Below are 13,957 nucleotides of genomic sequence, written 5' to 3'. Positions count from 1 at the left end.
TTAAAGCTCTCTACCAATAGTGGCAGTCGTGTTTGTAATGCTCTTGTTGGAATACATAAGTACAAAGGTAAACTTAAAATTACGAATTACAAATAACAACCAGTAATAATAATGCATTAACTCATACATCTCCGTCACTAAAGAAGAATATGTAATACGAGAACCGATAAGGCAACGATACCCAGGCTTATAAGACCACCGACTTGAACAGGAGCGCTTGATAGCCTCAAATCGTGGTTGAAAGACATCGATCCTCGATCATTGACAGTAACGTTCGTTCCTAACCTCAAATCATGTCTTTTTGACTTCAAAATTCCATTCGAATACCTTGTTTTTGTATCCAATTCGATCCTAAACATGATCGTTTTCCCGCTAGAAACCTCTGTTCTAGCCTTTTCCCAAGGTACTCCAAGAGTCATAACTGTCCCTGAGCGATGAGCTGCCAAACCGGACGAATGATGGAACTCGGGTATAGAGATGTTTCCGATCGGTAAATCTGAGCTATCACTATAATAATAAACAGCCAAATTAATGCTATCGTAATAAACAGATTTTGGCTGCTCGCGTCCCTTGTTGTTTAACCTCCAAAAACTGAGCTCGACAGATATGGTCGTGGTGTTGATGCCTTGAGACTCATTTGACCCTATGTCGAGGCCAGGAACATAAAACTTTTTGAGAAAAATTGCTGGAGGAGACTGGCACTCGGCGAAACCGATAAACCACAGCGTGATTATAATTACTAAGAACATTTTGGAATGCATAGCTCTAATACTCACTCTGCAAGAATCAAGAAGATACAGCTAGGAATGTCTCAACTCAACAGCTTGTTTCCTTCTTTTAACTGTCAGAAATGAAGTGCTTTTAATTTATAGATATTCCTCAAAACTTAAATGTGGGAAATGTTCCTTCTTGTGGTACTACAAGACAAGTAAAGGTTAGTAAATGTGGGTGATGTTCTTATGTTAATTTCCTGTCACATTGACAAAAAAACATGCACCATACCGTGATTAGTATATATTGGCCGCCGGAGTGGGTGAATGATTTCAATTCTTTTTTTGCTTGTCACTCGGAAGAGAGTAGGTACATGAGAACGCTGTCATGTCCCAAACCTAGGAGGAGGGCGCCCATATCATTTCGACGACGGTATTTAGTGTAATCTTTAGTTGTAGCCTTTAACCAACTAGGGGTGTCTTTATCTTTTGTAATGAGTGGTTTAGATGTAAGCATTTAGTGGCATTGTAGCCGTTAGATCAAGGGCAGTATTTGGGGTAAAGCCTTGTAAACCCAGGAGTCTGTAATAGAGCTGGCAAACGGGCGGGCCGGGGCTGGCTTGTTACGGGTTACACGGGTTCGGGTTAATACGGGCCAAAACCCGCGGGTTGATATTCTTCACGGGTAGTCATTTCTTCAACCCGTGCTCGTAACGGGTAAAGCTTGCGGGTTCACGGGTTACCCGGCTTGTTAGATTAAAAATCAAATCAAATTTTAATTAAGTTAATTTAGGACAAATTACAAAGATCAAACACAAGTATTACAATAAGCAAACACAAATCCTTCCAAATCCTTCCCTATAACACCTAACATACATCTAATCAGTCCATTTTCAGCTCAACCCATCGTTGCTTCAATCGCAGCAAGAATTCTATACATTTGAAGGTGAAGTTTTTCTCTTGCTGAGAATCATCCAAATCCAAATGATGGACACCAACTCTTCCCTCAGTTGAGCCAATTTATATACAAAATAAAAAAAAAAATAGTTAGTCGGGAAACATAAAAGAATCAGTCACCAACCCCTTTTAGAATTAGTAGATAACTTTACAAGAAATGACACCATTTAGTCACAAAACTAGATAATAAAATTCAGAGTGCAATACCATTTTAGATGTTCAACCCCCGTGATGGCTAGAACTGAGTACTGCCAGTTAAAACATACTACAAAAATGTTGCAGAAGAATCTGTGCATTAGCTCCTTCAAATCACAAGGGATTTTGTTGAGACAATTTTTCAACCACCCTCCAAGCACGAACCTTGCCATTTTAGTCACCAACTCTTACTGCCATCAATAGCTCTCTATTTCTCTCCTTTTTCCAAACAAGAACAATCCCATTTAACCAAATCATCTTCCACTCTTTAAAGAAATAAAAACAGAGATGAAAATCAATTTCAATTAGAATATATACTTCAATTAGAATTATCATCAACAACTGCAATTACATCCACAGGACCATATATACTTCAATTAGAATTATCAACAAACAAAGGCATACCTCATTCAACAATACTACTAGTAATTCGATCACACCAGTAACTCATATTTTTGCAATTTGTCGTAGGTCATAATTAAGGCGGAAAAAAATAAATAAAAAAGGAATGCAAACGGGAAGGATGATCTACTGACCATTGAAAGTGTTGCGGATCCATCACCTTCTTTGGCCTGCAGAAGTATGTAAAGAATTTCAACTCAATCTCAATGCATAAGAAACTATTAATAAATCTACTAGATAAAACAACCACAGTTGAACAACATGCAATCAAAGAAAAGATTCATAATGATTCTTATAATAAAACCCTAACTCTAAATTCATACTGAGTTTACAATAATTATCTTCTTCTTTTTTTCTGTAAATCAATCTTCAAATAAGAATAATTATTTTCTTCTACATCTCACGATCTTAAATCCCATCTGGAATTTGATAATCAATCCTCAACTCACATAACCCTAATTTATCTTCTCTAAATTACTTCCCCCTTTTGAGTTGGAATCAATTTCTCGACTCAACAACACTACCAACAACCATACTTCGATCTATATTTCCTCAATTTCAAACTCAATCTTAACCACAGAGAAAACCCAACTTTTTTCCTTTTTAATTCACAACTTCTTCATCATCTTCTTTTTACTTAATTAACATCAGTAACACTATTATTAACACCAACGAAACCTTTCCCCTCAACTCTCGGTCTCAATCTCTCACTATCATTTCTAATTCTCCACCAGCCGAAGAACACAGAAGAAGAGAACGAGCAGAAGAGGCAGAAGAAAAAAAGAGAATGATGTTTTAGGTTTAGCCTTTCCTTTTTATACCTTAAACGTAAGGATATGATTAGCCCTAGATAATCCGACGGTTATGATTAAATATAACTTATTATAAGCAATTTAGACGGGTTTACGGGTTGTACCCGCGGGTTCACGGGCCGGGACGGGTTAACCCGTTTACTCACAAACCGACATTTCTCCAACCCGAACCCGGCTTGTTTTGGAACCAGCCGAGCCGGGTTCGGGTTTTCACGGGCCGGACACGGGTTAACTCGCGGGTTTTGGCTTGTTTGCCAGCTCTAGTCTGTAAGAACAGTTTATCGAAGAATTAATGAAAAGAACCAGATCGTTTCAACCGATCAAACCGTGTTCGCTGAACCGGGAGGCTTGATCCGTGAGGATCTTGACGTTACTATTATCTCCATCCCCATTCTTGTTGTGAATCACATCCAGGTTCATAACAAATGGTATCCTCCAGTCTTTCCTGTCCGTGCTCTGCACTTGAAGAGTTCTCAACTCCATTGGCTCAATTGGCGGCTTCTACCAAGATCAGTGAGGTAAGGAAGAGTTGGAAAATCTCAAAACGGAAAGTTCACCAGAGCGAGAGCTTAATCTTTTCAAAACGGAAAATCTCATTTCAATCACAAAGACCGAGTTGGAAAATCTCATTTCAGTCTCAGAGAAAGAGTTGGGACCATTCATCACCGACGTTGAATCAACTCAGCCGCAACCATCAGAAGAACAATTAGTTGATGAAGCTAAAGGCGTTGCTGAAAAGGGAGAAGCTAAAGGTGTTGCTGAAAAAGGAGAAGAAAGGGAGTTCGAGTTGATTATTCCTTCTTATTTATTTGAAGAACAAGATGATTCTCTAGATCTAGAGTCGATTCCTTCTTACTTCTTTGATGAAGACGACGATGAAGATACTGTCGATTCTGAAATGCTCATTCCCTTGTTTTTCTTCCACGTGAAGGATTGTTCTGATAGGGTGGATGTTCAACCTAAAGAGGTTTTGAGTGCTGAGGTTACTAAGGAGAAACTCGTGAGCTTACAGGTACTAGTACCAACTACCCACACCCTGTTGTTTTCTGATGGTTTTATCATTCCTATCTATTCTTCGCGTATTCTATTTGATCGTGGCAGAGAAACTGAAATTATAAAGGGTTTTTCTGATCTCCCTGGGAATTATAAATCATGTTCTATTCCGAATAGTCCTGGTTTTTTGGTACCCAATGTGTGTTCGGTTCTTGTGGATAAATTTGATCAGAAATCTATTTATGCGAATGTTTTCAAACATGGGTATCAATTGGGATGGTTTGTTGAGGATTCAATGGTGATTTTGTGGGTTAAAAATGAAAATAGATATGTTGCTGGCAATATGTTTGATAAAACGCCTGAGAGCGTAGTTTGGTGGTTGAACAGTGGCGGAGATGATTTTCTCTTGCAATATAAAATGGGTAAGTTAAGCTACAACTTAATAGTTGATGAATGTCTCTACCTCATCTTTGGTTCTGCTCGTGGTGTATTTGATCGTGGGAAAAAATTTAAACTTCTGGTAAGGTATTTTAAATTTTATGTGGAATTGAAATTGTTGGATAGATATTACAGGAAACTTGTTCAAGAGCTGCTTTATAAAAGTGGGTACTGGTCAGATTTATGATCTAATGTTTTGTTTGGTTGTGTATCATCTAGAGATGGTATTATTAGTACTACTTGGATGTTGTTAGATTACATTCTTCAGATGGATATTTTGTATTTCACTGGGATACTGTGTGTGTGTGTGTTTTCACCCTTGTTTCAACTTTACAGGTAGAGTCTTTGATCCAGGAAGAGAATTTGAATCCATTGATGGGTACTCTTACTCTGCTGGTGAAGACAGAAAGTTGTTGGTGAAAATGTCATGTAGAGATTGCAAAATGAGCGAATTTTGACACCTCTGTTGATTATGGTTGAATCTGGTAGCAATGTTGATCGAAGTGAGCCATTTAGGGGAGGGATAATTTTGATATTCTTGTTGGCAGGAGTGTTTTTAAATGAGCAAGCTCACCAAAGGATTTGTACGGCGCCTCAAAGGAGTATTGGATACCGGAATTCAGTGGTCACTCAGGTCTTGTTAATAGTGAATCAACAATTAGCTGTCAGATTGATGGGGTACTTAAGCTGGAAATTTAAATTCCTTACTTCTGAGAATTATGAAAGCCTAGCCATTCGAGAAGAAGAAGAGCAGTTGCACCTAGATTTTGTCAAGCTTGTTCTCCGTTCCTTGTATTACACTCAAAATGACTCTAATTCTTATGTGAGGATGTGGAGTTTGATTGGTGCTGTTTATTTTTCTAAGAATTTGTATTCCGTAATTGACTGTGGGATGAATCTTATTGAGTCTGATAATGGAAAAAATGCTTACGAGCTGGATCTAAGACTAGGGTACAGTTCAGAATTTCAATTTAGGTATCTGATTGCGTTTATGTTGGCTGGTCTGTTGTTTCCGCATGTGCCGTGCAGAGATAGTATACTTGAGACTACTGTAACACAACAGTGGATGGAGTTGGTGAGGTTTAGGAAGGTATATCAAATTTTTGGTCAAGTGTCTGGTAACAAGAAAACAAAACATTTTTTCTTACAGTTGCAGTTTGATTTGCTTAAGCTTAAGGGGGCTTATAGGCCAGCGATGAGTATGTGTGGCTTAATGTTTTTTATCTTATACAATCGTATGGTTATCTGCAATATTGGCATTTGACTTATAGTGAGAATCAGATCCCTTGGAAGGAGTTTACACGCATATTAATGCTAATATTCTCAGTAGTCGATGGATTGATTAGTAAAGCCACGAATGTGTTCACTCCTCTGCAGCTAGAACTTGGTAGTTGGGGTGAAGGCTTTAATGTTCCATTAGGGTATCGTATTGGTATTATTCCACCATTCTTCGAGAAACTGAATGTCTCCACCACTACAGACATGATAGTACAAGGCAAAGATGTCAACTATACATTGTTAACGGTAGCATTACAAGAATTCCTTGGGAAGCTCCTTACGTCTCTTATATTGCATCTGAGATGTGAATTACTGAATAGTTGGGAAGCTGAGAAGCAAATTGCAACAATTCTCAAGGGTTTTACCTATTTCCCATCCCCACTTTCCCTAAATCCCATCCCACATATCCAAATCAAATTTTATATAACTTTTTTTAAGGTGGGTATACAAAACACACCCTATTATATTCTATAGGTAATCGTCGTCTTCCAAACCACCGTCTTCTTCCTTCTTCTCTCAAACCATAGCCTATCTTTATCATTACTGCAACCTATTTAACAAGATGGTAGCATCACGTCGCTGCCTATATGTACCACCGATATCCAATAATTTCCATGAACATGGTTTAATGAAGGATTGGCACTGTGAGAAATCCAAAAACTACAATATGATCACAAAAGGGGCTATTCAATTAGGTTTTTATTGGATATTTGGATTCAATTATAACTCAATCTAATAATTTTATATTAGTGGATTTTGTTTGTGATTGTAATACGGGAATTGTACTACGAGAATATAAGTAAGTTTTGGTATCCAAACTCAAAACTTGATTAAGATTGATTTGCAAACTAATTTTCAAACCCAATTAACTTGGCGGCGGTGGTAAAAATTTAGGTTAATCATGGAGATTAGAGAACATTTGAGTGAGTTTTGTTCACCCAATTTAAAATAAGTTACATGAAGTTTGATTTGGATAGTTGGGATGGGATTTAGGGAATGTGGGGATATGAAATAGGTAAAACATTCTCAAGACCAAAACAAGTTTGTACTTGGGCACTACAGTTACAGTTCATGGTATGTGCTTATTTCTCTCATCTCCATCTTTTATTAGTACTGCTATACCACCTGGGTTTCCATGCATCGGGAAGTTCAGTCCACTGGTGGATCTTGAGGGGATACCCAAGCCGAGGGTCATTCACAATACAAATGCACTGATGTTAAGGATCTATTTGAGGTGGACTATTTCAGCAAATTATGAGGCTCAAACAAAGGTTCGCCTGAGATCTATAACCAAGTGTATTAACCCTCGTCAGTTTTTGATAGCTCCAGAAGGGGTGAAGAAGCTACACCATTCGATTGTGGGTAAATACAAGAATGTCGTGGAATGGGTTGTTTGTTTGAGTACATATCAAACTGGGGGTTATGAAGATAGTCCGCATCTTTACCTTGCGGGAATGACCACAAGGAAGTATCCACTGTTTTCCTTCAACGGAGGGGCCACACTCATGTCTGCTCATTACATTACATTACGCAGGAAAATAGTCAGTTGATGGATGGACTGGGAGTTGGAGTTCTTACAGGCCTTAAAGGTGACTTCTCTAACCCTGAGACTAAATGTTTGCTAAGGGCGATTCAAATTGTAAGGATGTTGATCTGGATTGATTACTTGAAGTGGGAATTCAGCTTGTTTGATATGGGGGTATGGAGCGCAAGAAGTATAGCGGACCATAAAAAGTTTTGTTGTGCAACATTGGTCATCATTAAATTGACGGTTCATCTTGGCCTGAGCAGAGCGGACTACATACAACTAAGAGTTCATGGTGCTACGACAAGCAAAATGTTAGCAAGGCAACAGACAGCAAAGTGCCATCATGTCCATGTTATGAGAGTGGAGCGTCCCATATCATTTCGACCACACAAAGGCAGCAACAGATCTTCCCCTTGTGAACTTAACAAGCCCTTTTTCTTGACCTTCATCCTTGAGGACAAGGATGTTCCGAAGGGATGGTATTTGTCATGTCCCAAACCTAGGAGGAGGGCGCCCATATCATTTCGACGACGATGTTTAGTGTAATCTTTAGTTGTAGCCTTTAACCAACTAGGGGTGTCTTTATCCTTTGTAATGAGTGGTTTAGATGTAAGCATTTAGTGGCATTGTAGCCTAGATCTAGGGCAGTATTTGGGGTAAAGCCTTATAAACTCAGGAGTCTGTAAGAACAATTTATCGAAGAATTAATGAAAAGAACCTGATCATTTCAATCGATCAAATCGTGTTCGCTGAAACGGGAGGCTTGATCCGTGAGGATCTTGACGTTACTATTATCTATATCCCCATTCTTGTTGTGAATCACATCCAGGTTCATAACAAACGCTAATTCGATGGTTAGCGCATTGGGGTGACTGCCGGGAAAGCGGTGTTACACAGGTGCAGGCAGCAAGTCGGAATTGTAGCCTGAGTTAGATGTCAGGCTTGATCGTAATCGAATCAGACTCGAGTCAGCCAAAAAAAACAACCTAAGCGGGAAACCCCAATTATTTAGCGCGGGAACCTTGTTGACTCAGTTTTTTGAAACGGGGGACTTTATTACCTCCTATAAATCGGAACTCACAAAAAAAAAGTTGTAAAAACTAGGGTTTTGCAGTAATGGAAATAGAAAATAATGAAGATGGTGCCAGTGTCACTAATACTAACAAGGAGAAAGAGGAATATGGGGGAGTAATCGGAAGCATTCATATTCCATCACTAGAAAACTCAGAATCCAGTGTTGTGGATCTGACTGGTCTTGTTCATCAGCTCCCTTGCTGTATCAAACACGATGGTCCTTCCTCCGTCTCTCAATACTTCAAACCCAGTAAATCTGGTAATTTAATTTGAGATTCATTTATTTATTTATCTTAAATTCTTAATTTTGATTTTGATTATCTGAAACAATTAGTTGTAATGAAATTAGGTATTGGGATGGAGAATGGTATCAGTGTAGAGGAAACTCATTTCAGAGGAAGGAAATTGCAAGGAGCAAACATTCCCCTTCCACAAGGATATTCTGGTAAGAATTAAGAATCTTATGTTTCGAACCCTGAAACTTTCATTTTGCTTAATTTTTATAGTTAAATCCGATTGCATTGTGTCCCATTTTACTTGATTTCTAGGTTATGTTTTGGGGAAAAAGAAGAAACCAATTAAGAGGAAAACTTGTGAAGAGGAGGATAGGGATTCCTGGGAGACATGTGCAAGATTTCAAAGCATTACGTATTGGAATCACGACAACATTCCTTCTCAAGATGATGTTCTGTTGAGGTCTTTTCACTGGTTCAAAATTGCTAATGCGGTAAGCTTTCAGTTGACTTAATGATGATAGTTTGTTATATTATGTGCAATACACTGTTTTTTAATCCCATCATTACTTCATGTACATCTTTTTAATTGGATAAACCAACAATGAAAATGTGCAATGCTCGTTTTAATTACTACCTGTATTTTCATGGTTAGAATTCTTTTTATTTTGTTTTATTAGAAGCACCATTTTACTCTACCACCACTGCTAATGCCCAATATCCTCGTCACTGCATTAAGTATGTCATGTCAATTCTACACATGATATGCAATGAAAACAAACACTAGTATATAGGATGGTGTTTTACATTTAAGCTTGTTGGACTATTTTGATGCTATGGTCATTAAACAATTCAAGAATAATGTTCCGAACTGTGAACTTTGTAGGTATGTATACAACTTGTTAGGATTAACAAACTTATTAGTTTTTTAATCCAAGTAGGATTTTTTTAAATTGATGAAGTACGTAGTGCCGGGTATTAGTTTCATGAAGTAACTCTTTGTTAGTCCTACTCCAATTCTGTTCATATAATAAGACTCACATTCTGATCTTTTGAACCTCAAATCTAGGCAGTTTGTAGTCTAAATTAAGGCGAGTACATTGTCATTAGACTACAAACTTTCTAGAATGGGGTTATAAGGAGATGTTAGTGTTATCAGTCGTGGGTAGTATTTGTACAGGAGTTGTTTAATCTAAAGTGTATTTACATGGAAGCCATATGAGATAATTGAAGTGTAGAATGGCTACGTCGCATTCACTCATCTAATAAATCTAACTTAATCCGAGTTCAATTTAATTGAAACAAACTTTTGCACCTGAGTTCTGTACAGTTTGTAGCCTAAAGACGAATCCCAACGTCCTCAGCGTACAAACTTTACTTTCTAAAACTTAGGTGCAAAACAAGGAGATGCTAGGGATATTGAGGATGTTGCTGTCATGCAGAAGATTAATCTAGGGTCACTTGCATGGAAGCAACATGAGATAAAGGGTCTGTTGAAAACACTACTTGTACTTTCATGTTAGCTTTTAAGTGTATATAGTTGTGCAGGTTTCGGTAGAAAAACATCTCTACTTCTTTTGGCTGATTTTGCTATTTGGTGAGTTCTATGGTGCAAATGCAAAAAATGCACTAGTTTAGTGGCTCACTGTCGTATTCTGATAGCTTATAGTTGAATGCTATTAAGAAAGCAAAACTACTGTTAGAAATTTGCAAAATGAGGACATGTTTATACATAACACAACTATGTATGCGCTAATAGAAAGTTTGCATCAATGGAGGTTACATGTGTGAACCCCAGTATGAAATCCAGGATATTAATTAGAGGTGCAACTTGGAAGGCTGCACCAGTGTGGATGCTAACTGAAAGTTTTAATGCTAAACTAGCTTTTCCTTAGTCCACCTTGAGTCTGAACGATAAATTTAAAAGTGTAACTGCTAGGCTAGCTAGTAGCCTAGTACCATGGACCACCCTGATCTGGGTGTTCGTGTTCGTGTTCGGTTGAGTAAATCTGATCTATAGCAGGAAATCTTCTATTCAATAAAATCCTTGCGGAACATGATTTTTGGTGCAGAAAAAAGTCAAAAAATAAGCTGTGCTTGAGATTTATACTGACAGAGATAGTAAGGGAGAAGGAAGGGAGAAGAAGAGAAATGTGTGGAACTAGTCTGAGACTCTTAGAAACGTGGTAAGAGTTATCATAGTGAAGCTAAAGCGGTTAAGAACGGGTGATGGAGGTTGGTGATAATGAGGGAATCCCGCAGCCACTACTCGAGTAATGCTAAGTGAGAGGAACAGGAAACTATTTGAACCTTTAGTCTGAAAATTTACTTCTTAAGGTGGATGAGATATCTTTTTGGATATGGTTGTAGGTTCACTTTGTATGGATCAGTATAAATTTTGCATAGCCAAATGATGAACCGAGGCATTTTATAAGAAGTATGCATCAGGCATCTCACACCAGCTCTTAAATAGTTTTAGTACTAACAGTCCTATGATTCTATAGCCTTAGGCCTAAGCTCCAATCTACCTATAGAAGCCTGGTCAAACTTAGGGTTCAGCATATTTGGGTTTTGTCAAGTTATTTATTTCTTAAAAGTTCTGCTGCTGTATTGTTACTCCATTTTCTGCTGTTTACATGTTTTGAATTCATGGGTTTATTGTTTACTCAGAGAAAATTCGTTATTCTAATTGCTTGTGTTTTCTCCACATATGCAGCTGCACGCACCTGTTCCTGTTGACGATTTGGCTTCTATCCCCAGTCTTTCATGCTAAAGTCAATGCGAACATTTAAGGGATTTAAGTCTTACGAATTCAGACGCATTTATGTATTAAATGTAACTAAAGCTAGGTTATTTAAGTTTTTCCAACTTGCTTAGCAGGATTTTCACCAAAATTGAGAAATATGTATATACAAGTGGGTGTACTACTCCTTGACGCAGTTATTCGGCAACAAATTGGATGATTCTGTGGAATATGTTTCTCATTATTGCTACTGGTGTAATCGAGTTTGTAGAACCATTTAAGTGTCCGTCATGTCCAGAAAAATAAATGTGCATAATCTATGCTCAACTAGTGAAACCGCACACACGTGCTTGCCACCAGAACCTCAGATATGCGAAACAAATTGTTTATAAGCAATACTTGCACATCTGACGAAGATTCACGGAGCAGTAAGCATAGAGCGAACTCATCTTTCGCCTTTTACTAAAGAATACTATGTGCTTGCCTCATCTTTCTTATTTTACTAAAGAATATTGTGTGCTTTAGTTAGAGGCATACACCTATTTTTGGGGTTTTTCTCTATTCCAAGAGATACCCAACATAAATTGAAATCAAATATAATATCAAAAACTTTTAACATCCCATAAAAAAACAATATATAAACTGCACCCTCACATAATCTTTATTTATGGGTCGCAGGGCATTCAGCCGGGACCTACCATTTTCCCTGAAAGGGTTCAATATTTTTCCTTTTGAGTTGGTTTGGGAAATCCATGCTATCTGTGGTTTTTTACATGATCCACACAAAAATAGCTCATATAATATCTATCTCAAGTCATCATGTTATGTTCACGGATGGATTACTTGAACCTGTTATCCCAAGTCATCATGTTCTGTCCAGGATGGATTACCTGAGCATGTTAAATGTTAGTATCCAACTTGCCTAATCTCATCCCTTCTACGACAATAATGCATTCAATGACGATTATTATCTAAATTGCCACACTCTGCATACATGTTATTAAGGGAACTCGCATTCAATGGCGATTACTATTTATGATTTTTGTCCAAAAAGCATAACAACAACTTTGCTTGAACTACCTGAGAGACGTTGTAGCTCCCTTTTAGGATATCAATCTCTTTATCTTTCAGAACAGTTGTGTCAACCAGTTTTTCTTGCTCAGATTTTGCCTCTTGAGTTTTATCAGATAAAGATTTTCTCAAGTTATCAAGTTTCCCTTTTAACATTAGAATTTCTATAGTCACCAACTCAACTTTTTTCTAAACAGTCCTTTAGGAGTTAATTGGATTCACTTAATTGATATCACTGTTACTTTTGGCAAGAAGGGCAGCACAATTTGATATTCCCTCATAGGCTTTCTCCTCAAGGATATCATCCAGAGTAGTGTGATAAGCTTTATTTCTTCGAGATAATTAGCATTTGAATAATCTTTAAAAACACTATAGACATATTTGATCACATGATTGTGTTTCGAGTTAAGTCGCGAGTCTTATATGAAAATGCTTAAGCTTCTAGTTCAGTTGGCTAGCGTCGGCTAACCATTCATGAGCGTGGTCTTTATACACGGTTCGGTTACGGTTCATCCTAACCAGAGTGTATATCTTGATACTGTTTGCTTGGTTCCAAAGTTATCTGAGCTTAAACCTAAAGCAACCTATGCTTTGAATGTCTATATAAGGGGAACCTCAAACAACTGGGATCTTTGAATCCCGACAATACTCTTTAGTGTGTCCTAGTTGTAAACTAGAGTCATCCTCTCCAGAAACCCTTTTAGGATTTAGCGACTACAAAGACTTCATAGGGATTCGTTGATCCAGGTCCAGCTATTGTTTATCTGATACCTCGAGTATCCTGATCTTGTTCGATTTTTGTCACAAAATGACAAAGGTTCGAGCAAATAAAGGACAAACCGAAAGGATCTTACAAATCTAAAAGACTTGTAAACAACCTATAATAGTTAAGTATGACCGGCCCGACAAGTGAGCATATTAATGATTTTGCGTTACTGATAAACACATTTATGTATGTAATTTGTCCTCAATGTTTCATAATGTTAGTACTCGTTTTCGTCCTTATTATGGTGTTTTGTGTGTTTGTAGGTATTTTTTGGAAATAAATATTGTTGGAAAATTCGGCTCGAAAAGTTGCTCGGAGCACCCCCGAAGGACATTTTCTATATGGACCCCCACTTTTTCTATGTGTCACCCACGGCTATGTGTAGCCCATTTGTCCACAGCACCCATTTGTTATTCGGCACCCAGGACGTTGGATAAGGGCTAACCATCTTCTTCATTTCAAAAATTATGTTTTGGCGGGAAATATTTGGTTTCAATGGCAGAACTAGGGTTGCGAATTTGAGCTTGTTTCAGCGAGACTAAAGAGCTGGAATTGTTTGGGTATCTTCCTTTGAGCCTAACAGGATTGTTTTGGGTCTTTGGTTCGATGGATTTTGGCTAGAACTCGAGTTAGAAGAAATCAGGGAGTAAAGCTGGCTAAATTAGGGTTGGAGTTTTTACGCAACTCAGTGAGACTCAACAACTCAGATTGATTGGGTTTGTTCCTATGGTGTTAACAGGCATGGTATAGTTGATTT

General features: G+C 37.9%; 3 protein-coding genes and 1 non-coding gene across 6 annotated transcripts; 3 read left to right on the top strand and 1 right to left on the bottom strand.

Annotated features, from left to right (window-relative positions):
• Positions 1-137: 137 nt before the first annotated feature.
• On the bottom strand, positions 138-761 carry LOC113355058. Its single transcript, XM_026597887.1, has one exon. It carries the CDS (start codon positions 759-761, stop codon positions 138-140), a length of 624 nt encoding a protein of 207 aa, XP_026453672.1.
• A 2,710-nt stretch (positions 762-3,471) lies between these two features.
• Positions 3,472-5,002, top strand: LOC113326337. 3 transcript variants are annotated; one of them, XM_026574089.1, is made up of 2 exons: positions 3,472-4,491; positions 4,844-5,002. In XM_026574089.1, exons 1-2 carry the CDS (start codon positions 3,975-3,977, stop codon positions 4,963-4,965), a joined length of 639 nt encoding a protein of 212 aa, XP_026429874.1. In that variant the 5' UTR covers positions 3,472-3,974; the 3' UTR covers positions 4,966-5,002. The 3 variants fall into 3 exon arrangements, with proteins under 3 accessions (XP_026429874.1, XP_026429871.1, XP_026429878.1); XM_026574086.1 differs by having other exon boundaries at positions 3,472-4,589; positions 4,844-4,977; XM_026574093.1 differs by having other exon boundaries at positions 3,472-4,594; positions 4,844-4,938.
• A 3,394-nt stretch (positions 5,003-8,396) lies between these two features.
• LOC113326329 (ribonuclease H2 subunit C-like) lies at positions 8,397-11,638 on the top strand. The gene is made up of 4 exons (XM_026574080.1): positions 8,397-8,646; positions 8,737-8,832; positions 8,936-9,114; positions 11,337-11,638. Exons 1-4 carry the CDS (start codon positions 8,430-8,432, stop codon positions 11,391-11,393), a joined length of 549 nt encoding a protein of 182 aa, XP_026429865.1. The 5' UTR covers positions 8,397-8,429; the 3' UTR covers positions 11,394-11,638.
• Positions 11,639-11,781: 143 nt separating this feature from the next.
• On the top strand, positions 11,782-11,899 carry LOC113341262. The gene has a single exon (XR_003355845.1). It is a non-coding gene; the product is annotated as a U5 spliceosomal RNA (small nuclear RNA).
• Positions 11,900-13,957: the final 2,058 nt, after the last annotated feature.

This window comes from Papaver somniferum, chromosome 1, assembly GCF_003573695.1.
Source record: "Papaver somniferum cultivar HN1 chromosome 1, ASM357369v1, whole genome shotgun sequence".
NCBI classification, from domain to species: domain Eukaryota; kingdom Viridiplantae; phylum Streptophyta; class Magnoliopsida; order Ranunculales; family Papaveraceae; genus Papaver; species Papaver somniferum.
The sequence above is the reverse complement of the archived record's forward strand: the minus strand, read 5'-3'. Positions and strand labels throughout refer to the sequence as shown.